The sequence below is a fragment of the Salminus brasiliensis genome, chromosome 1, assembly GCF_030463535.1.
Source record: "Salminus brasiliensis chromosome 1, fSalBra1.hap2, whole genome shotgun sequence".
In the NCBI taxonomy this organism is placed as follows: Eukaryota; Metazoa; Chordata; class Actinopteri; order Characiformes; family Bryconidae; genus Salminus; species Salminus brasiliensis.
The window spans coordinates 35936757-35960089 of record NC_132878.1 but is presented as its reverse complement, the minus strand read 5'-3'; the positions used below and the strand labels follow the sequence as shown (position 1 = coordinate 35960089).

Here is a 23333-nt window from a genome sequence, read left to right as displayed (position 1 = left end):
TCTGAAGGTGGACAGACGGCAGCACTGACACTTTGATTGGACTGTGGCTATGAAGACCCATACACCTTAAGTAACACCGTACCTTAAGTAACCTTTATTACACACTCTGTCAGTTCAGTTAAGATGGCATAGCCTTCATTGCCCTCCTGCATCAGTGCACCTTGGGCACCCAACACATACTATTGCCAGTCAGGGATTTGTCACTTCTCAAACCACTGTCACCACTGCAAACTAGGAGCACTCCACAAGCCTTGCCATTTCAGAGCTGTTCCAACCTAGTGGCAATTAGTCTCTTGTCAAAGTCACTCAGGTCTGCCTACTTCTCCCACATGTCAACTTTGAGAACCTGCTGTTTGCTTACTGTCTATTATATCTTTGTCCAACATATTTTAGATTCAGCACCATACCTTAACCTTTGGGTTGAGTCTTAGTATGCTCCAGCCAGCCAGCCAGCCATTTTGTACTACCTTCTGCAGGGAGGTATTATGAATATATGAAGATGTGAGATATGAAAATTATGCAGATATGAAGATGAAGTGCCTGCAAAACTGAGAGCTATTTAAAATATGGTGCCTTGGAGCATACAGGGTACCCTGGGTGAACTGTTTATGAACTTGTAATAAGGAGCAACAGCCATAAACCAATGTAACTTTAATGAAATGAAGACTCTTGAAGAAATAAAAGTGACAAATAAAAGACTTTGTGATGTTTTGGGTTCTTTTGAGAACTCCAGTGGGCCTTCTTAGTACCATCCAACATCTACCATCATAGAAAATTCTGTTCTCAATGTGTGGGATCGTTTTGGTCTGAAAAAAAATTCCAGAATTAGAAATGTGAACAAGAGTAAAGACTTGCTCGTGTCTTGCAGGTATCATAAAGCATGGAGGAGTGAAGCCCAACATTATCCCTGATTACGCTGAGCTGGAGTATTATTTACGCACCCCTTCCCATCGGGACCTGGCCACTATCAGAGCCAAGGCGGAGGCCTGCTTCAGAGCTGCTGCCATGGCAACAGGCTGCGAGGTCAGTGTGCTGGATGCGCTCCTGTATATGTGCTTATGTTCTCTCTCTAGAAGGCTTAGCCAGTGTGTGTAATACTGGCCTCCATGGGTAGCGTTTTTCAAAGTGTCAGCTGGCCTGCATTAAGCATGCTCAAATTCGATTTGCACACAGGCAGCATGAAACTGAAATAGAAGGCAGCTGCCTGCTGCTCCGCTTTGTTGTGCTGTGCTGTGAGTCAGTGGCTGTCTGAAACTATGCCCTCTTCACTGTTCTCTTCACTTCACGCACAATTTTGACTAATCCTTTATGTATCAGTGTTTAAACCATAGTGGAGAATGGACATGTGCACTCAGACAAGCCCACAATATATTGCAGTCAGTGTTGGGGGTAGGTACTCCAGAAAAAGTAATCCATTACAATAGACCAATCGCTTCTCTCATACTGTAATGGGATTCTTAGGCTATGTTCAGACTGCCAGCACAAATCTGATTTTTGGCAGAATTAGATTGTATCCACATTGATTTTTGGTAGTCTGGACAGCAAAATGGCACATCAAACACAATTGGAGATGGTTTGAAATGCGATTACAATCGTGATTTGTACAAATGCTTCTCAGTCTGGGCGCTCTGGATACTTTGGACGCTCAGATCAGATTTCAGTGTGTCGTTTTGCATCACTCGCAACGTGACAAACGACGAGCCGGTCAAATACTGAGTGATCGAAGTGCGAGGATCCAAGAAGACTGCCACAGGTGGCTACGTTGTTACCATAGCAACCCATGCAGATGTGTTTGTGATGTCTGGACACGCAAATCCGATCCGAATCCGAGATCTGATCCCATAACCTTAGAGATTCATAAAAAAAACATTTCCTAGGGCAGTCTGGGGGCATGTTGTCTGGCTATTTTGTGAAGTTGGAACCTTACATGACTTAAATGCTGTCCATCAACTTCTCAACAAACACAGATCAATCAAAGGTATTGCCCTCTTCTCTTAGGCCTCATTCACACCTGACGTTAACATGCTTCCTGGGTGATCTGATCTTAAGTGGCCATCACAATGTACAGGTGTGAACGGGATACAGTGCGCCTCGAGGAGGCATTGTAATCCGATCATTCAGAGCACATTGGGAGGTGGTCAGAGCTGCATATGCATATGAACACATTATTGTTGCAGTGTGAACGCCAAAGCGTCTCGATGCTTCCCCGACTGCAAAGCACCACACCCACATCAACCGTGTCACTGCCCCAGCCGGAAAATACCCAATAATAGCAAGACCACGCCGTCCGCACAAGTTAGCTGAGCATGCTACAGTGACAAACTAACTAATGGATAAAGGGCAATACTTATGGCTGGAGTGCAAGCAAGACTAGGGGCCTTATCTTGATTAATGAACTATTAATATGTGCCATATTTTCAGCGGAAACAATGGGAGAAATCCGAGAAGATGCATGTAAAATGCTAGATGAGAACGTCTATCCGTTCGGGCAATCTTTGTGTTCACCCAAAACACATGGCTTAGACAAGCTGCAAAGCCTATTGGGTCACTGTAAAATGTAGTTCAGGAATCATTTAGACCTGCTCCTTCAGCCTTGTCGGCCTTCTTCAGCTTCTTTGGCTCATTCTTGTTTTGAGCAACATTGTTTTACCACAAGCAAAGAAAAAACATTAAATCTAACCAACATGTCATTGTGGCCACTCAAAAAAAATGTGTTTCCATATTTTTTCTTTGTACAGTAATTTGTCCAGTCAGATGTCAGATGTAATTTGTCCGTCATGTTGTGTCACATTTTTACAATGAATGGACCAATAGAAATGCTCTAAAATGACTAGGATAAAATCCTTTTCATATTTACTGAAAGTTAAGATGGTTTTTTTTTTTACTCCCTTTGTAAAGTTTCCAGTTTGGAGGGTTTTGTGAGTCTTCTAAATATGACACCCTATTTTTAGAACAACCAATTATCTAATAGGTCTAATTAGAATTTTAAAGTTAAAATGTCTAGAAATAAGTCATGCTAATTTCATTTTATGCTAAAGTTTTTTCCAACAACATATTTGGGTTGAGTCTTAGTATGCTCCAGCCAGCCGGCCGTCATGCATCAACTCTGCAAGGAATTCTGAATATATGAAAATAATGCAGATATGAAGATGAAGGTGCCTGCAGAACATACAGTGTACCTGTTTATGAACCTGGAATAAGGAGAAGCTGCCATAAGCCCACCTCATGTCAAATGAATGTAACTTTAATGAAATGAAGACCCAAGGACAAAAAAATAAGACTTTTTGATCTTTTGGGTTCTTTAGACAACAATAAAATGATCTCAGGTCTAATCAGAATTTTTAAGGTAAAATGTCTAGAAACAAATCATGCTAATACAATTTTTACGCTAAAGTTATTTCTTTTTCAACAATATATTTAAATATATAATAACTCCTATATTACATAGGTTTAAGATGATTTTGCACTACTATTTGCAATGTTTTACAGTGTAGCTAGCTACACTCTTTAAAAACATGGTGTTCTGAACAATGCCTGAGAAGAACCATGTTTAAAAAGGGATGTGTGAGTATGAAGACAGCGTTCACGTCACACAAAGGTTCTGTATCTTTCAGAGGGTTCTTCCTTGAATCTCTTTACATTGTGAAGGTTTTCATGTGAAGGTTCTTTAAACAGTTATTCACACTCATGTACAAAAATGGCTCTCTGGGGAACCAGTACACAAATGGTAGTAACTGCACTGGGTTTTGATGGACTGGAAGGTTTGCAGTAGCCTTAGTAGTGTTCTGTAGCATATCCCAGTGTTCAGTGCTCTCAGTTAGCGTACCAGTATTCAAACACCACAGTATTCAAGTGTGCCAGATGGAAAACAGCCACGTTTTTTGGCGGCATAAACAGGGATCACGTGGTGCTTGTTTCCATGGTGACGGCTGCTTTGCTGCTAAAGCTCTTTACAGATTTTTTCAGCTATGCTGTCTCCTGTTTCCACAAATGTGGGTATGTGAGAATGCAGATAGCACTACTACACACTGTCTGAGTACTACAGTAGTGAGTATACTGGACATCTGGACATGCTGTATTAACCTCTGATTGAATTCTAGGTACAGCAAGCGCTGAGATAGAGGGAATTATATCACATTGAGAGAGTCAGTGACCAGCAGTCATCACGTTGATACTTCTTATTGTCTAAATTGGTACATTGGTATAAATGCTGCATCGCCAGTAATGAAAAACAGTAGATAAGGACGTCTCGGTAGCCTTACTGTTCGGGAAGCTTTTCTGACCTCTACACTTTAAAGTAATCTGGAAGGATCTTTCTCCTCAAAGGTCGAGGTCCTGTTTGCAAAGAACAAGTTTCATGAAATCCTGAGAAACCGCACACTGGAAGGCCTGTATGAGGAGAATGGGAAAGCTCTAGGCATGAAGTTTATCATAGTAGACTCCTCTGGTAAGGACCGAAGCACCACATCTCACACCCTCTAAAAGTAGGAGCCTGAGTGCCAGCTTGACTGGTGGGTCAAGTTATCTAAACTAATATTCACATTTTGCTTCCAAGTAGTTCAGAAATGTTTAACAGCTGTTTGTTCAGAGTTGCAATTTACGAACGGTTACATTTATGCTTTCAGAGTTGTTTTAAAATATCTGGGGTGGGGAGCAGCCATCCGCCTACTTGTATTACTGTAGCAGATATTATTGTGGGTTTTGGAGCTCCTGAGCTCTAAGCAACAGCATATACCACAATAAATAACACGGTATTCTTTAGAATTTACCTCCCAAAGGTAAATTCTGCTCAATGTTTTTAATTTAATACACCGAATTGACCATATTATTAAAACCACCTACATAATATTATGTAGGGACATTTGATCAACCAATGAATTGGCCGGTCGATTAAGTTCATTAGTTGTATTTTTTATTTTTTGCGAAAAAGAACCTGGTAATATCGGCTTTATATATCGGCCATCTGCCATTTCTGTCATCTAAATATCGGCATCGGCCATTAAACAACCTATATCGGTCGATCACTACTCTTGGGCACTCATGACTTTTTGCCAGGTCACCTCCTTTGAAAACCTTTTGTCAGGTACTAACCACTGCGTACTGGGAGTCCCTACAAGGCTATTGGTGCAGTTTTGGAGGTGTTCACACCCAGTCATCCAGCAACCAGTGATCCTTCCAACTGCCCATTTATCCTGCCTCAACACATCACCTTCAAGAACTGACTGTTTTCTTGATACTTAATAATGTAAAGTAATACATCTCACCTGACGGTGGTGCGATTGTAACCTGTCTGATCAGTGTAAGCCAGGGTAAGTCACTGTAATGTAGCACAAGATGCATGTAAACTGTTTACAGTGAGAGATAGGCTAAAGTCGAGCCCCCACTTGACAAGGTTACTTTAACATGGTTTAACTAAGCCTCAGAGTAAAGAATGAGAGAAGTCAATATCCCCGCATGTTACTTTTATGCCAACTGTTACAACTTACCCATCTTTTTTCTGTTCTTTTTTTTTTTTTCTGGTAAATTATGACCTGCTGCTCTTAGACAGAGATCACATGAACAAACCCACATTTCCGTTGTGCTGTTCTTCTCACCAGGCTCTACAGATTTTGGGAATGTGACTCACTTTGCTCCAGGAATTCACCCTTATTTCTACATCGGCTCGACTGCACTGAATCATACTGAGGAATACACAGTAGCTTCAGGTAGGTCTGAAAAGAAAGGGAACAGCTCCCTCTGCCAGTGTATCAGTGTTACGGCATGTGTTGCAGAACTTTGGGTACTGCATAGGTTACAAATATTAAAAAAAGCAACTACATGTATGTGTATATGTCAAGAACCACATATTTCCTGGGTTGTTCTCTGGAAAATAGCCTCTATCCATGTCACTCAATATTTTGATGATGATGATGATAATAATAATAATAATAATAATAATAATAATTATTATAATAATAATAATCATATTTATACAATTTAGTAGATTTGTAGGAGCTCAATGGGGTCCGGCAGAAAGAAAAAATTTCAGAATTCGCTTTTTAAAGCTGTATTCTCATTACTGTCATGTGTCTATGTATGTTTTTTTTTTTAATGAAAAAGAGTCCTTTAATTGTTTTAACTGTTGAATCCCACCATTAAATCCCTAATCAAAGTTTAGATCTGAGTTCAAAGTCATTAAGAAACTGGAAACAGGCTTAAAATTAGTTTAACTGGTACCTTTATTATTATTATTATTTTATTAAACATTGAAAGATTGGCGCAACAATCAAGAATAATCAAGATTATTCTTGATTGATTAAGTGCACGTTTACAGCACAATGCAACATTAAGGCACAATATTATTTTTAGTTGACATCCAACACCTGGTTTGGTTAATCAGTGCTTCATTAGGTTAAATCAAGTGAGCTGCTACTGGTGGTGGATTTGAACAGATCTATATTATGACTGAGAGCATCAAGAAAAACTCATGTATCTTCTCCTGTTTCTTACCTTGTTGTGATAATGAGAATTATGATAATTAGGATAATATGATAATTAGACTTAGACTAGAAAACATTACGTTTCAGTCATTTTAATTTTTCTGGTTAGTTTCCCAGTATTTGCATGTTTTGTGTGAATACCTCTTCAAATTAAGCCTTCAACCAAATAATAAATCTTAGGTCCAAACCAGCTTAAACACAAGACCCAGACTCTAGAAGTGGATGTTGTGAAACCGTTCACACAGTTAAAGCCAGCAATAGTTTACATTAAAAATAACCCTTTTCAGTTTCGTAACCTCAGGCTTGTGCATGAAGCGCATCCATCTATGTTTTGATGCTTGCAGGTGCAGCAGAAGCTGTTTTTCACCCTCCGTGCTGCCAAAGCCCTGGCTATGACTGCAGTGGACGTGCTCTTCAGCCCAGGGGTCCTAGAGAGGGTCAAGCAGGAGTTTACAGAGGCTTACCTAAATGAAGAGAGGCCTGAGATGCAGATAGGCAAAACACAGTGAAGCAAGTGACCAAGGAGAGCCATCAAACACTCCATCCCCCCAAAAAACACTCCATCCCCCTAAGCTGTCAGGCCTAGTGTAGCCTAGAAGTGATGGAAGCTTGTCAATAATTTGTTGGGTATAACAAATATATGTATGTGATAAACATCTGTTGGCACTATGCCTAATGCCAGGTGTTGGCTAGAGGGGTGTAAAGCCCCCCAACATTGAGCTGTAGAGCTGTGTTCTCTGGAATGAAGTACTTTTGGGATGAGCTGGGGGGCTATCACAGTAATTGTTCAAAATCTAGCAGAAAGCCTTTTTCCCTGGACAGTAGACAGTCACTCCAACAAAAACAAGATAAAGTCTTGTTTAATACTCTTGTTTCAGAAGTAGCAATTAATAATTAGGTGTCTCAATACTTTTGTCAATTCAAAATAATACAATGCACTTTTCAGTTCATCATTCCACCCTAAGGTTCCCCCGCATGTTTTTTGACATCCTTACTTATCCCCTATTATATTTTGCACTCTGTAGGTGATTTCTAAAAAAATACTGGGATGGTGGGGTTGCTTGTGGTTTACTGATATACCAGTGTTCAATAATTGTATATCAATGGTGTACCGCTGGTAGTTTGATGATGGAGGGGGGAGGGCATTATCACATGCTCACTACTAGGGCTGGGAGGGAGCTACAAGCTAACATCATTGGCAAGCTGAACACACATGGAGGCCAATTCTGCCCACATGGGCAAGCATTGTGCCAAGTGATGGGGTGTAGAGGGAGGGCCATCTTACCCACCCAGAAAAAGTTATGCTCTTTTGTAATTCCCAGACACAGACATGGCATGAATTTCATGAATATTGAAAAACATTACTGCAGTGCAGAGAGAACTAAGAATGCAACAAAGGTTTCGTTTAATTAATGAGTTTTTGAAACCATCCAGAAACTGGTTGTGCTGTTTTCAACATTTATTATAATGCTACAAGTGACTCATGCTTACCAGAGCATTAACAAAATGCACAGTTTGCTCCAATTAAAAAAGGACAAACATAAAGAGTTTAAATGAAAAACATTTAAAATAGTTTCATTTTCTAATATATTTCCCCCAACTTAGCACTCAGTGGTCCTTGTTGATCCATGCATGAAAAGATAATAATGAATGAGTCTTCTTCTAAATTGGCTTCTCGGTCATTGCTCAAATGTAATAAAAAATATCACAATATCTCATAAGCAATATATTCACAGATATAAACAAGCTAAGTACATATTTGGTGCAGCAATTATTACATTTCTGCTAAAGATAATTTAATAACGTTACAACAGCTTTCTCCACCAAACGGATGCTCACGTAATGGATGAGCATTAAGTAATACAATATCTAAATCTCAAACATTAGTTTAAATAAAGGGATTTATAACAGCATTAATGGCAGAAGCTTCAAAAATGTCCCACTTTTAAAGATAATCCCATCATTTTTTTAAAATGTCTACATATATCAGTTGTCCAGATGTAAACAAAGCAATTTGGAAAAGTCCTCTGATATTTGGTGAGTCAGATTTCTTTACAGCAGGCGTCCCAAAGTCTACAGTCCAGATGTATAGATTTTTTTTATTTTTTATTTTTTCTTTCTTTGGGGGGTATTTTGCCTAACAACACCCTGCATGTGAATGGATTTGGAGACAAAAAAGTTAATTGTAATAATTAATGGAATAACTCTCAGAGGCATGAAACTCTTCAGGCGTCTGATTCCATTCACTACCACTGTGAAAACGACTCAGTTTCTCTACAAAAGAGCCTTTCACACCAATCTAATCTGAATGACTCAATGTTTGAGAAGTAAATTATGCAGAAATTGTAAAGCTTTGGTGGAACTTTCCTTTAAGGGGATAACTTGCTGTATGTAACAAGTGTTTATAAACGTCTGTTTTTTCCACAATAGCTGGGATTTCTTTTATGCTAGGCTAAGCTAGGCTAAACTTACTTTCATAGCTGTGAGACAGGCAACATGATGAATTCATACTGTCCCATGCATCCACTGAGGTCTTCCACAATATTTGCACAATGCACATTTCTATTTACACTATATAGAATGCATCACAGAAATGTCATCTGGCACACCTGGAGGTAGGCCTGGGCGATATATTAAGATCATCGGTTATCAAAATCAAACGTATTATTTTTTTGGCTATTGATAATGCGCATGTGAGGTATTTCAGGTAAATGATTCCTCAACCCAATAACAGCAGCTTAAAATCTCAGTATCCTTATACTTGCTCCTCGGGGCAGGGAGAAGTGGTCTAGCCAATCACTCATAACAGCACTAACCAGCATGACAGTTAGGAGAGCAAGCTAACTACTTATTCAGCGTTGAATCAGAAATTAAAAAGGCCTCAGTTTATGTTCCCTTTCGGTGGAAATTCATTCAAAGGTACTGGGTACTCTTTTTTTTGTTGTTGTTTCTGTTAAGACATGTTTAAAGGCGCAACACTACATGTGAACAAGTGTTTTTTTTATAAACAAAGATTTCTTAAAACTAGATATCACAATAAATGATCCAATTATATATGGGATATGCAAAAGAGATTGTATCTTAAATCCTAAATAAACAGAAATCGAGCCTTTCATCAATAAAATGTGTCATTTGAACAAGGTGCACAAACGTTTGCATAAGGCTGGCATAGCTGTCTCAAGTGTGTTGGAGCTAGACCTTCATTAAAGTTGCTAAATTTGGAAAATAATTGATCAAATATGTTGCACAAAAAAGCAAAACAAAACAAAGCGATAACATTAAAACCACCTGCCCCACTATACCTGTCACATTGGAGATGATCGAACCCAGTCGTCTATGCAGCACAGTCTGGCAGCTTATCAAATTCACTCTTCTTATTCATTCTTCTGCTTGCCCATTTATCCTCACTTATAGTGCATATCCCATCCCTTGACAGGTGACACTGTAACTTGACTTGTCAGTAGTTTTATGTGGCTAATGTATATATATTACATAATATTAGTTTTCATGGCTAATTTATATACACAAACTACACTATATGTCCAAGTGTTTGTGGATGCCCCTTCTAATGGAACCATGCCTAATGCCAGATGTGAGCTATAGGGGTATAAAGCTCTTCAGCATTGAATTGTGGAGTAGTGGATGAGTTGGGACCTCACTAACACTCTTGGTGACGAATGCAATCAAATCCTCATAGTAATGCACCAAAATCTAGTAGAAAGCCTTCTTTTCTGGACAATAGAGACAGTTACTCCAAAAAAGCAACTCCTTTTTAATACATTTGATTTCTGAAGAAACAATGAATGAGCAGGTGTCCCAATACTTAGTCCATAGTTATATAGTCATATAGTGTATGTATATATGCAGTATATACTGAATAGACCTTATTAACTGTCTACCACCCTTTTTGTGTTTGTCTGTCATTGTCTTTGTTGATTTTTATTAATACTATTGGCAATCATTTATTATTTATTCTTTGTCATTTTTGTCACTGGTGTTACTATAAACAGCACTAGTAATGTCTGTGGTATCTTGCCTGACATTTAACGGCCTAATCAAATTGTAATATGCAGGCTTTTACTTTTTTCCTTATTATTTACTTTTTTGACTTATTATTAACATCGAATAACACTTCGCCCAGTCCTACCTGAAGGTATACTAAAAAAAAAAGATATACAGATATACAACTGCTTCTACACACACTACAATATCAATACAAATGCCTGAAAAACGATCTCCTCTTGTAGTGTGAGGACAGCCTAAGACTAATAGAAGACACTGTCTTTCTCATGCACAACCTTTCAACAGAGGAGAAGAACAATAAAGTCAAGTCTGTATCTTCTTTGTTTTTCTTGCAACCTGTTGAGTGTAAAAAGCATGGATAGTGGTTTCTGGGTCACTATAATGTTGTGAGAGTCTGGCTTCCTTGCTTCACTTGCGCTCCGACTTGAACAGATGGACAGAATGTTCTAGCACTCTTCTGCGTGGTCTCCTTTACAGACTCTTAAATGGTCTGAAAGCTTCCAGGACATCGCTATTGCACTGCGCAGTAGCTTCAGCAACAGCCGTTAGGAGTAGATGGACCAGTATATGATGTTGAAGAGTGTGTACGCTCCAGGGAAGATCACCCGTGAGTATTTGTCTATGGCATGGGTGTCGATCCACATGCTGTTGTAGGGCCTCGTGTTTCTGGCCTGACTGTGAGCGCTCTGCTCTTTGTCCAGGGCCAGCTGCACCAGGATGCGTTCGCGCTTGTCCCCATTCATCTCCGGCATGCCGTAGTGACCCGTGGTCATGGCTTCCATCTCGCTGTAGCTGCTGCTCATCATGATCTGGCCCGGGTGAGACATCCCGCACGTGCATGGCAGCTGGACACACAGGTGAAAGAACGGTCAAGGCTTTTTGTAATGATTATTGACATATTGGGGTCACATTCACTGAGGCCACTGTGCCAGCTGTGTCGCTCCTGCATGGGTACACACCCTCACAGACGATGCTTAACACACTTCTCCCCTTACTTAAAATGTAGATAATCAAAACACAGACTTCAAGATGCTGATTGTATCAATCTGACATCATTATTATACAAGTAAGTATGTTACATAGTATATCATAACTCCATACAGTGTCAAAAACCTTGTTTCTACCATATGTTTCCATTACTTCTTAGCCTCAATAGCTTTATAGCCTCACTACAAAACAGAACAAGCAAATTTCAGACAGCTAACATGTCCACATCTGGGGTAGTGGAAGCCAGTTTAATCAAAACCCCTTAGGGCTAGTGTCCCAGGCAGGGTTTAAACCTAGTCCTGGAACACACAACATTCTGAATGGAGCTCCTACACTGAAGGGGAAATGCAGTCCAATTTCCTACTGTAGTGTGACGACAGTAAGTGACCCAGTGTTGTGCCTCATAATATACTGCATACAGCTTCCGTTCCCCACTACTACCCTCTGCCTATACTAGTGATGTAAAAAATGGTGCACACAGACAATATCTGCTTAATAGGCAGCGGTACGGATGTCACTGGCCAATCAGATGCCGTTGTGAAGACAGTACAAGTAGTCACTTCAACTTTTCGGAGATTGCAATACCCAAGTGCACCTTTGTCTGTAATCTTACCCTCTCTCTGAGCTTTCTCTCCTTACGCTCCTGCAGAGTTGACAGGTAGTTGACGGCAGCGTACTCTATAACAGAGAGGAAGACGAAGACGAAACTGACCCACAGGTAAATGTCCACGGCTTTGATGTAGGACACCCGGGGCATGGAGGCGTTTACCCCCGTGATGATGGTAGACATGGTGAGCACCGTGGTGATGCCTACAAAGAGAATAAGCTCATTGTACAGATACTCAACAGATGCAAAAAACTAAAGTAAATGTGATCTGTGTAAAAGTGTGAACTGAGAAGATCAGGGATGTCTTGATTCAGATACCAGATGAATGCATTGTTCAGGGCTGGTTTAAAACCCACAAAAGGCATGCGGTACTGCTGTTGGTAAAACTGAGCATTTCTATGATTACTTCCTTTCTAAGGTAGGGGTTTAAAAGGTTGGCTGTCAGCCCTAATTTCTGCCTGTTTAATATACTAAGGGACGCATATGGGAATTCTAACCCTTTTTATATATAGCTGTCCCACTTCAGGAGACTATAAGTAACTATTCGCTGCTCAGATGTTTCTCAGGCACATGGGAGTCATTCTTACCTCATGCACAAGAGAGCAAATTAAAGGTCTGGGTCTTGATTCTACCTGTGGCAGTTTGCATCTGGAGTCTGCAGTGCAAGCCCAACCTTGACTGGTATATAAGAAATAAGAGGGCTTTTTTCTAATGCATGTGGCACAAACAGTTTACACCTGAACACTGTTGCACTTAAAACACCACCTTGATGAACCTGATGGTACATTTTCTGCTATTACATTGTTTTTTATAATCTTTAAAATATGTTTGGTGTCACAGGTCTGTCTTGATCCATGTACAAATACTCAACTGCTTAACTGATATTTTTCAGAGGCTAATTTTGATCTATTTGGACTGAGCATCTGTGACTGAGCAACATCACAACTGAATCCCAGATTTCTGAGAAAGATTGCAGAGTCCTTTTAACGGCTTTTAACGTTTTTCAGCCAATTAGATTTAAACCAGTTTCAATTTGATGACTCCCGGTTGTCTGCCTGTATTTTAAACACATATAAGACTACTTTAAGAGATCAGTGCACTACCAGGGGAAACATTCAGGTAATGAGATGTGAAAGTCCAATGCAGTATTGCTCTTGCAGATCACAGTTAATCCTGTCAGTGTAAGAGATCCTCCAAGACGCAGATCATGAAATGTAAAAAGGGCAAAATCTCTTTGCTCTTAGCAAAGTGACATCCAAGCCATTTTACATCCCTTAAAAGTCTGTGTTTCTTACCCAGAGGCACCCTGGCAGGGACGGCACGACGGTCGATCCAGAAGGACACCCAGGACAGCATGACCATCAGAGTAGCAGGGAAGTAGGTCTGCAGCAGGAAGAAGAAGATGTGACGCCGCAGGGTGAAGTTGATGTACAGGCGGTTATACCAACCTGGAAGCGAGGACCAAAGCAAAGCCTTATTAGCCTGTATAAAGGGTCCATATCATATCGTTTTTGGCCACTGAACTCCACTTACGCCATCCAAATGGCTTTATGTCATTTATTTCAATTGATCTTAACATGAACATGTGGAAATAAACAGGCCGTTTTGTTAATGTGCCTTTTAGACTAAATGTCTTCTACAACATCATTTTGCTATGAAGGCTGATGTTTAAATCTGAAAGGTTAAAGTACTTATAACATGGCCACTGGAGGGAGTACTGTACCACTAACTCACTGCTTTGGTGATTATAGACTTAGAGGCAATGGTCCTGACCCAGCGTAGGTTAATCTTGTCAATACTGACTGGAAAAAATCAATAAATTAAGGGTCTCTGAATTTTGCATAGTACTATAAACTGCATTGGTACAAAGGGTCATTTGAGTGATGCCAAAGAAGAACTTGATAGAGACTGTACAGTGAAAAAACTTTTAATGGTTTTAAGAACATTCACGTAATGTAAAAGTTCTATATGAATTGTATAAAAATGTAGTATTAGAGGTTCTTTAAACTTTAAATGGTTCCTTGCACTCTTACTAGGGTTGGTATAGGTATGACGGCAATACTGCCTATCGCGGTATTTACTGAGAACAGGTGGGGGGAAAAACAAGCCCACCATAATTGCAAGTTTAGCGATGCTGGGTTCGACTGAAAGACAGAGTAAGTGAGCCAGAAAACAGTCGAAAACAATCCCAATACCATTCACCCGACTTTACCTCTCAGGTATGAGGCTGTATCCTCTAAACCTAGGTGATTTGAGCCTGGAACACAGACTGAGCTATGGTGTTTAGCCTGCTAGATAACTGGTCTAGCTAAGTCTAGTCTAGACGACCTCCACCCAATATCGGCCACTTCCACGTATTGCACATTTCCGCTCTCTATCTTGGTCAATCGCTCGAATGAAATTCAAAAATCGTAACCCGCCTTAGATTCTTACAAAAAATCCCATATAAAAACAACACTAACAACATTGTAATCTTGCGTATCTAAAGTGGAAATGTGAACTATGCAGAAGTGGTCGACATGGGGGACGGCTGTTGTTAGGGGACTAACTGCCATAAGTGACCTTTCTTTCAGCCAGTTGAATTTGTTCTGTAGTAAGACTGTTATTCTGCTAACTAAGCTAATGCTAACCAGCTTCTCTCTCCTGATTCAGAGCAGTTTAACATTTGTAACCAAAAAAGTGCAACACTCTATGGGACCCTTATTTTTTAGTGTGAACATCATCTTGAAATCTACTTACTAATTACGTCACATCGTTTGCTTTAAAGCAGTGAACACATAGGACGTCAAGTCTCCGTCCTTGTTTTTTTACAGACGTGCACAAGAAAGCTAACGAAAGGTCAGGAGTTGACGGCAGATGTGGCATTTGCTGCTGTCTCTCCACATAAGGTCAAAAGCAGTACCAGTGGCAGTAAAACAGGCCATCGTGAAGCTGAAAGTCATATTGAATCAAAGGTACAGTCAGAACAGTACCCGTGCTGCTGTAGAAGGCCAGCTTTGTGGTGGTGTGGAACTCCTGAATGAGGAACTGAGAGAGCGAGATCCTGTCGTCCGTCTTCAGAGAGTCATTCCCTTTCTTCCAGTACAGCATCAGGTCATCATCAGTGTAGGCATCTGAAAAGGAGCCAAGACCCTCAGGATCGTTTCACCTTTGACCAAATTAAGATAAAACTATTTTCTATCTCCTGAAAAGTACCGGACTGGAGATAGTGCTACAATGTGTGGATTCTGAACAACTCTCGTACAAATGCGCTGACATGGTCACTGTTACAAATATTTATAAATGTACATTTTCCTAGATACACTGAGGAATTTTGAATATTTCTTCTTGTTTGAATTTGTCACAAATGTGTATACTTTCAGTTTATTTACAGATTTAAATGACTAAAATTATATTTAATATGGTCTTGCACTTTTGGACCACACTGTATGTGGAATTTGGGGTCAATCCAGCTGTTTAAGCAAGATTTATGGACAATCAAGTGGACGGTTTGAAGTGCCACCAATTCTGCTGTAGTGTTTTTCCAAACATATGAAACACTAAGCATCTCTGGTCATGAAAAATAGGGGCATAAGAGTTGTGGGATAGTGGATCATCAACTGGCTATAAGGTGGTTAATTACAGAGTTGGTTTGGTTGAGTAACTGACTGCAAAAAAAAAACTGCTGGTTTGAGAAGATGTGATTAGGTACTCACAGCTTTCAATCTCCAGTGAACATGTCTGGGTGTCAAGAGGAAAGTGGCTAAGGTCCATGTTGCACATAGCTGTAACAGTGACCCTGGAAAACATACAGACAGATAACATAAAAGATTTATGCTGTTCCTCCTTCTTGCCTTAAACATGATTAAGTTTCATCAAAGAGTTATCAGTAATGTCAGATTTTTATAAAGCTCTGCTTATTTAGTTTGCAGTTTCATCTCTGGGTGCTCTACGGCACTGATACAGCACTCCTCAAAATGTCCAAAAGTTCCTTGCAATTGTGTGTCTTGCCTGGGAATGCGGCTGATAATGACTTTAATTTGCCTTAACCAAGTGGTTGGAACACAAGGCTGTTTGCTTTGTGTAAATAATCAAACCAGGCACTTGTCTTCTGTTGCATCCATCATTTGTGGCATCCCGCAAGGTTCTATTTGAGGCCCTATTTTATTTTGTTTATTTGTCCTTATTATTTTCCCTCATTTTATTATTTTATGCTGATGACACAAAACTGTCCCCTGTACTCACCGTATTTCACTGGATGCCAGTTAATGTTAAATGTGGAACTGAACTGAAGCCCTATGTGGTTAGGTATGTGACTATAATTCAGTCCTGGTATGTTCTATCTCCATTTAAATTAAATTATGTAATAAATTGCTTTCAAAATTACTAGTCCCAACTGAGGTCAACAAGAAGCCGGGACTTCTCTGTCTTGGAATGATTTCTCTTAATCAGGTTCTTTTACTTTTAATACTTTTAAACCTATATGAAGCCCTATCTTTGTAATGTCTGTAGTGTCTGTGGTGTAAATCTGTGTAAGGTCATTTTCAAACATAGCTTTCCTATGTTACGTCTTGTGCAGGGCCTTAGGTTTGTGTCCTAATATGATTCTTACACATTTATTGTAATTATTATGCCTTTTTTTATTGTGGAGAACACTTGTTAATGTTAAAATTAATTTAGACTTGTTAATATAATGATGCTTTGTTAATTTCACCTCTGGTAATGTAAAGAAATCCTGCTTAAGATGAAAGTCAGAGCTTGAATGCGAACACATTCCTCACTAATGCTACTACTTGTATAACAAATAATACCTCAGAGGGGATTCATTTACAATCGTGCCTAAAACCTAAAACCTCCTGCCTGCACTGATGAGCGATATGTTATCAAAATGAACGCCACCCCCAGAAGCCATCCATCTGGCGGCAGGACAGAGCTGGCCAGAGGCTGACTGTGGAGTGTACATAGTCCATATGTAGGCTGGATAAATAAAAAGGAAATCCTCACCCACGTTTGGAGTGAGCGAACAGGACACAGCCGCAGCTGTGGGCTCGGAAGATTAACCCCTCAGCAATCAGCCAGCTTTGCATCCGCCTCAGAACACCCTCCCACGTGGCCTCCCCACCCAACTCCATCGGCACAGCCCCTAATCCAGTCCTAGAAGAGGAGTGGGATTACGGGAGGCTTCCGCAGCTCCACCGCCATGCACTTCACCCTTCAATCACCGCATGCTCTGCACAGTTTAACCAATAAGCTGGAGATTGAAAGGGGGGTAGGGGGGTTAAATCGCATTGATGCATTACGTTGCATCAGTCTAAAGTCAGTGATTCAACTGCGTTGATTATGGAAGGCTGGATTCATGGATTGTTAGAACATGTAATTAATCCTAAATATCTCTTTTTTTTTAATTAAAGTCTATTATTTTTAAAGTTTTGTTTGTAGTTTATATATTCCACTTCTGTGATCTCTAGGCACAGCAGTGTTTTCAGATCAGAGTATTTTTAAATAATATAAATAAAACATGAAATGCAATTTTAATCCAATCAAATCCTTGTGAGGTACGACATTTAAACCACTAGTGGACTGTGCCTTGCATACAAGTTGCGGAGGAGTAAATATTGCTTCACTGAAGTCCAAGGTTGTGCAACATTGCCTCTAGGGGGAGCACCGGACCCACGGCCTGAGCGATTACGAGAGCTCTAATGAGCTGTGGTTCTGCGAGAGAGAGAGAGAGGCAGACAGTGTGGATTATGCTCTCTGATTTCAGCACTCTGATAATTACTCACCCACTTTTAACAGGGGGTTTGAGCAGCACACACTGCCAGACAGCACTTGAAATCCACAACAATGAAACTGTCAGACTGAGCAAATGCACATTCCTCATTTGTTCCTGTAAACAGATTATCCTGGCAGAGGGCGCTTGATGAATTGCTATGAAAACGAGTGCTAACGGCCGTTCTGAGTGCTCTGTCAGGAAGCTGTTTGATTTGCTAGATGAAAACGAGCTCACTGGAAACACTCTTATTAGACAGCTCTAATTTTCTGCTCTGATCTGTCCTCTGTTTACTGCGTTTTCTCTTGATCTCACTGACAGAATTTGGAGAGAATCACTTTTTTTGTGTCACACGTTGACTGCTGCAAAGCCTCCCCACCTCTTCTTACGTAACGAGGCAGCGGATGATTTGGCGACAGCTAACAAACTAGCATCTGTTTCATGCTCAAGCTCAGAGTGGGGTTATCGTCTGTGTTTCCAACACGGCTTCAGAAGATTAAACGAGGGGGAAGAAGCGTTCCAGCGGCCCAGTGATCGCAGCATGCCCTTCGAGGGCCTTGGCTGCGGCCGGTTAGGGATATGCCTCTTGAACTAGTTACAAAGTAGTACAAAAACTGTGTATAGAGGGGCTCTAGCGTGAGCCGCTGTACAATCAGAAGTGAACAAATTAAACTAAAGAAGTACACTATATTGCCAAAAGTATTTACTACCCCATCCAAATCACTGAATTCAGGTGTTCCAATCAATTGCATGCCCACAGGTGTATAAAACCAAGCATCTAGGCTTGCAGACTGCTTCTACAAACATTTGTGAAAGAATGGGTCGCTCTTAGGAGCTCAGTGAATTGCAGCGTGGTACCGTGATAGGCTGCCACCTGTTCAGTTCAGTTGTAAAATTTTCTCGCTACTAAATATTCTACAGTCAACTGTGAGCGGTATTATAACAAAGTGGAAGCGCGGTCAGCGGATGCTGAGACGCACTGAGCGCAGAGGTCGCCAACTTTCTGCAGAGTCAGTCGCTGCAGATTTCTGAACTTCATGTGGCCTTCAGATTAGCTCAAGAACAGTGGGAATGGGATTCCATGGCTGAGCAGCTGCATCCAAACCTTACATCACCTTGTGCAATGCAAAGCGTCAGGTGCAGTGGTGTAAAATACGCTGCCACCGGACTCCAGAGCAGTGGAGACGTGTTCACTGGAGTGATGAATCACACTTCTCTGCCTGGCAATCCGATGGATGAGTCTGGGTTTGGCGGTTGCCAGGAGAACAGTACTTGTCTGACTGCATTGTGCCAAGTGTAAAGTTTGGTGGAGGGGGGTATTATGGTGTGGGGTTTCTCAGGAGTTGGGTTCGGCCCCTTAGTTCCAGTGAAGGGAACTCTTAATGCTTCAGCAAACCAAGAGACTTTGGATTTTGAGATTTCATGCTCCCAACACTGTGGGAACAGTTTGGAGATGGCCCCTTCCTGTTTCAACAGGACTGTGCAACAGTGCACAAAGCAAGGTTCATAAACACATGGATGTGCGAGTTTGGTGTAAAAGAACTAAGAGTCCTGACCTCAACCCGATAGATCACCTTTGGAATGAATTAGAGTGGAGACTTCTCGTCCAACATCAGTGTCTGACCTCACAAATGCGCTTCTGGAATAATGGTAAAAAATTCCCATAAACACACTCCTAGACCTTGTAGAAAGCCTTCCCAGAAAAGCTGAAGCTGGTATAGCTGCAAAGGGTGGCCCGACATCATATTAAACCCTATGGATTAAGAATGGGATGTCACTCAAGTTTATATGTGTGTGAGGGCAGGTGAGCGAATACTTTTGGCAATATAGTATATATAGAAATGCTGGAATCTTGCTTGTTGTTTTTTTTCCACCTATAGCATTTGAATAAAGGACCAGGCTCACAGATTAACCTCTCCTACATTCCAAGCAAAAAGGGCTCTTTACAGTTCTTTGGCTTGTCACAAATGCGGTAAATCGATAGCTTTTAATAGCTTTAAGGTATGAATCAGGCTTGTTCACTTCCAGCAGCGTTTGGTTGTTTCCCTGTTCAAACACATGTACTAAACATGGCACTCAACGGATCCCAAAGGATTTGTCTGTAATCAGAGTGAGACTCTCTTCAGAAAGTGAGAAATGTGGCTCTTTAGAAACAAGGTTTTCTCACATGTTCAAAATAATGTTTTACAGATAGCTCAGCTCACTTCCTTATTATTTTCATTGCTTTCTTCTGCAACTAAGAAATCTTTACGCAGTCTATCAGAGTGCAAAAACCTCAATCACATTACTCTCCAGAACTTCTCAGTTTCGCGCTCTTGCTGACCTTCTGCTTTTTTTCCTGAAGAGGGCTTTACAAGAACAAACTCAGTAATCAGTGAACATTCATTAATACAATACTGAGATCTGCTTTATTGTTTTCCTTTAGACAACGGATAGAAAAGACATATGCTTTGGGATGAGCTGAAGCAGCTGAATTTGAAGAACTGAAGAATCCTAGTCTAAGCACTGAAATACATACATGCTGAGACCAGGAAATTTGCTCACACTGTCAGCATTTGACTGTTTCTGCTGTAAACCTCTAAGCATTTTCCTCTAAGCAAACACCATGCAGCCCTTTGTTCAACCCAACATTTAGTTGACGCCATCCCAAAATATCCTTCCCCCGTTTAATGCATGGAAAATCCTGTTACTGCATTTTATAGACGTCTGTTATGTAACACTGCCATGTAACATACATGCGTAACCAGCTGATCGTCATAATTTTATGACTGTACTGGTTCTCAGTATAAAGAAAATGAAGAAGTTGATGAAAAGGCTTGGAGATCATATGCTTTTTTTTACATTCTTTCACAGTCATGCTATCCCATTAGCAGCTTCCTTTTCACCCAACCTTCACATTCCCAAAGGCTCAAACGTGCACTTCACAGGCTTGTGCTGAAATGAGCTCGCTCTCCCGCTATTCCAGAGTAGGAGAAGCAGGTGGGTGAAAATCTACCACACTGCTGTGTCTGTCACTATCCTCCTTTTCTAACATTGTAGCCTGTTCTTCAGGTTTTAGGACACAGCCCACTTCATGAATTCTGAATATTACAGTATTACTCGTCATGACATGCGTACTCGTGCATACTCAACAGCAGTTACCATAAATAAAGACAAAATCAATAGTGGTGCTAGATCTTTACTAAAACCAACCAATATTTTACTATTGTCATTCTGCCTTTGTGTACAGTTTGATGTATTTGATTGGTCTATGCTTTTAGACCCATTTTGGTGGCTCAAATCTAAACCATGCGTTCTTACTTGTGCCTGCTTAAAATTTGATTTATGCAATTATGTCCATTGCATAAATACAGATTCTGCTGGGCTAATAATTCGAGATGGCACCAAGCCGATAATGGGTATTGATTTCAGGTTGATACCAGTAGACAATGCTGCACTGGATATTTCAGAATGAAAAAAGAAAGAATCCAATCTAGTCCTGTAAACAATTCCCTGTGGGCTAGTAGTGTTTCAGCAGTATTTGACATTTATGACTTATGTCAATCATGTCACACAGGTAAACAAACATACCTACAGACAGAGAGGCAGCGCCTTCGCAATGTGAGACTCGGCGTCTCTCCAGATTATGTTTTTTAGCGGCCATTAGTCATTAGGCGAGCTTCTCGTGCAGTTGGTATATCGAGTTGACTGAGTGGCAAAGAACTCTGGTAGACGGGGATAAGTCTATGTAAACAATCATGGTGTACAGAGCAATGACAGTAAATCTGCAGTGATTTAGTGATGAATTTATTTACAGAGTTCCCAGCTCTTGTTGTCACTGCAGTTTACATCCAAGTTAGCTAATGCCAAGTTAGCTATGGAAGAACTGAGTGTGTCAATCAGCAACCAACAAACTGAGCACCCAGATGGGGATTTTATTGTTGCAGGAGGCAATTTGCAAACTGTGCGGCCAAAACTCCACCAGAATGACTACTGCCCAACCAGGGATGACAATACTTTGGAATATGTTTACACAGACATTGCAGAGGCTTACAAAGCTGTCCCCCTCCCCAAGCTGGGATACTCTGGTCACTTTTCATTGTTCCGGCTCCCAGAATATGTGCCTCTAATCAAATGTGTGAAAACACCAACAAAGATGGTTTAAGTGTGTCCAGAAGGGGCTGTCTGCTCTCTACAGCATCAGTTTCAGAACAATGACTGGAGGAAGTTTTCCTATACACCTCAGCTGTCATGGACTATAAAAACGAATGCACTGACGATGTCACATCAGCTCTGGATGAAAGCACACAACGCTGCTTTCAGATCTGGAGATGCTGAGGCCTACTGCTCAGCCAGGACCAACCTGAAAAGAGACATTAGGAAAGCTAGAAACACCTACAAGCTGTCTGTTGAGGAGCACTTTTACAACTTCGACCCCCGCCACATGTAGACGGTCCATCCCCACCAACCCCCATCTAGCAGTGCCTCTCTTCCAGACGAGCTTAATCAGTTCTACACTCATCTTGACCACAGCAATGAACAACACACCCTCACCTCTAACTAGGTTTCTATCTATCTAGTGTTAGGAGTCTGAACCAGGTACACTAACACTCCTAACAGAAAGTTCACATACCTCACACTGTAGAGAACCTTTCCGTCGGGGTACACCCTGAGCATGACATTGTCGGTGGTGGTGTCGTGGATGAAGGAGCGTTTGGAGTGGACGAAGAACATGTCTGGGACCCAGATCTTCTTCACCAGGCGGCTGTCGAAGGTCATGCTCTGGTTGGTGGTGCTGGGGAAGGACAGTCGCTCGTCCTTCCAGTAGTGCCTCAGGTATAGAGTCATGGTGAAGTCCTGCAGCAGAGCAACAGCCGTTATAGTAAGCTCACCTTATGAAATCATTACCAACACTTGGTTACTGGTTCCCTTTGCCTTAATAACAGTGTTGATCCAGTCATTTAAGGATTCCACCAGTCTCTTGTTTTAAGTTTCTGATAATTTGAGTCCACTCTTCCATGAACTGGGAGTACATTCAAGCCAGAGTTTCTGGGTTTAGCGTTTACCCTGCTGTTCCATATTGAGAATTAGGATTCGTGTCGGTCAAAGTGTGCCAGTGATTGCTGATGATCTACTAAACCAGTCATACACAGACCCCCTACAGATGGTTGGAATTAAGTTCTCATGTGGGAACGCAGTGTTCGATTTTGGAATAAATCTGACACGGGCAAGGATTTCTGCCCCTTGCAAAGGGCTTTTAATTCTACGAGATTCTTGTACTGTATTGAATGCACTGCTCTTTTGAGAGTAATCAACAGATTTCCAGTGATGTTTGTCAAGGCACAAACCTTCAGCTAGATGGATTCTACAGTGTGGTTAGGAAGGTTAGGTAGAAGCCCTTCCGCTTTTCATCTGCAGATTTTTACAGATGTTTGGGAAGGGATGTTTGCTTTGAGAATTTGCTGGTATTTACTGGTGAATTCCCAGTACATTCGTTTATGCACATTAT

General features: G+C 40.9%; 2 protein-coding genes across 2 annotated transcripts in view; one reads left to right on the top strand and one right to left on the bottom strand.

Annotated features, from left to right (window-relative positions):
- Positions 1–14700, top strand: part of LOC140576724 (xaa-Arg dipeptidase-like) — a 30647-nt gene extending 15947 nt beyond the window's left edge. Inside the window, exons 5-11 of the mRNA XM_072696695.1 lie at positions 869–1023; positions 4327–4447; positions 5598–5779; positions 6824–11109; positions 11204–11359; positions 12139–12280; positions 13396–14700. Of these exons, the coding sequence (XP_072552796.1) occupies positions 869–1023; positions 4327–4447; positions 5598–5779; positions 6824–6988 (623 nt within the window). The 3' untranslated portion in view covers positions 6989–11109; positions 11204–11359; positions 12139–12280; positions 13396–14700. The remainder of the gene's footprint in view (positions 1–868; positions 1024–4326; positions 4448–5597; positions 5780–6823; positions 11110–11203; positions 11360–12138; positions 12281–13395) is intronic.
- gabrr1 (gamma-aminobutyric acid type A receptor subunit rho1) overlaps positions 8004–23333 on the bottom strand; it is a 36791-nt gene continuing 21461 nt past the window's right edge. The window contains exons 5-10 of the mRNA XM_072678643.1: positions 22458–22681; positions 15792–15874; positions 15069–15209; positions 13392–13544; positions 12103–12299; positions 8004–11347 (exon numbers count right to left, since the gene is read on the bottom strand). Coding sequence (XP_072534744.1) covers positions 11048–11347; positions 12103–12299; positions 13392–13544; positions 15069–15209; positions 15792–15874; positions 22458–22681 — 1098 coding nt within the window. The 3' untranslated portion in view covers positions 8004–11047. The remainder of the gene's footprint in view (positions 11348–12102; positions 12300–13391; positions 13545–15068; positions 15210–15791; positions 15875–22457; positions 22682–23333) is intronic.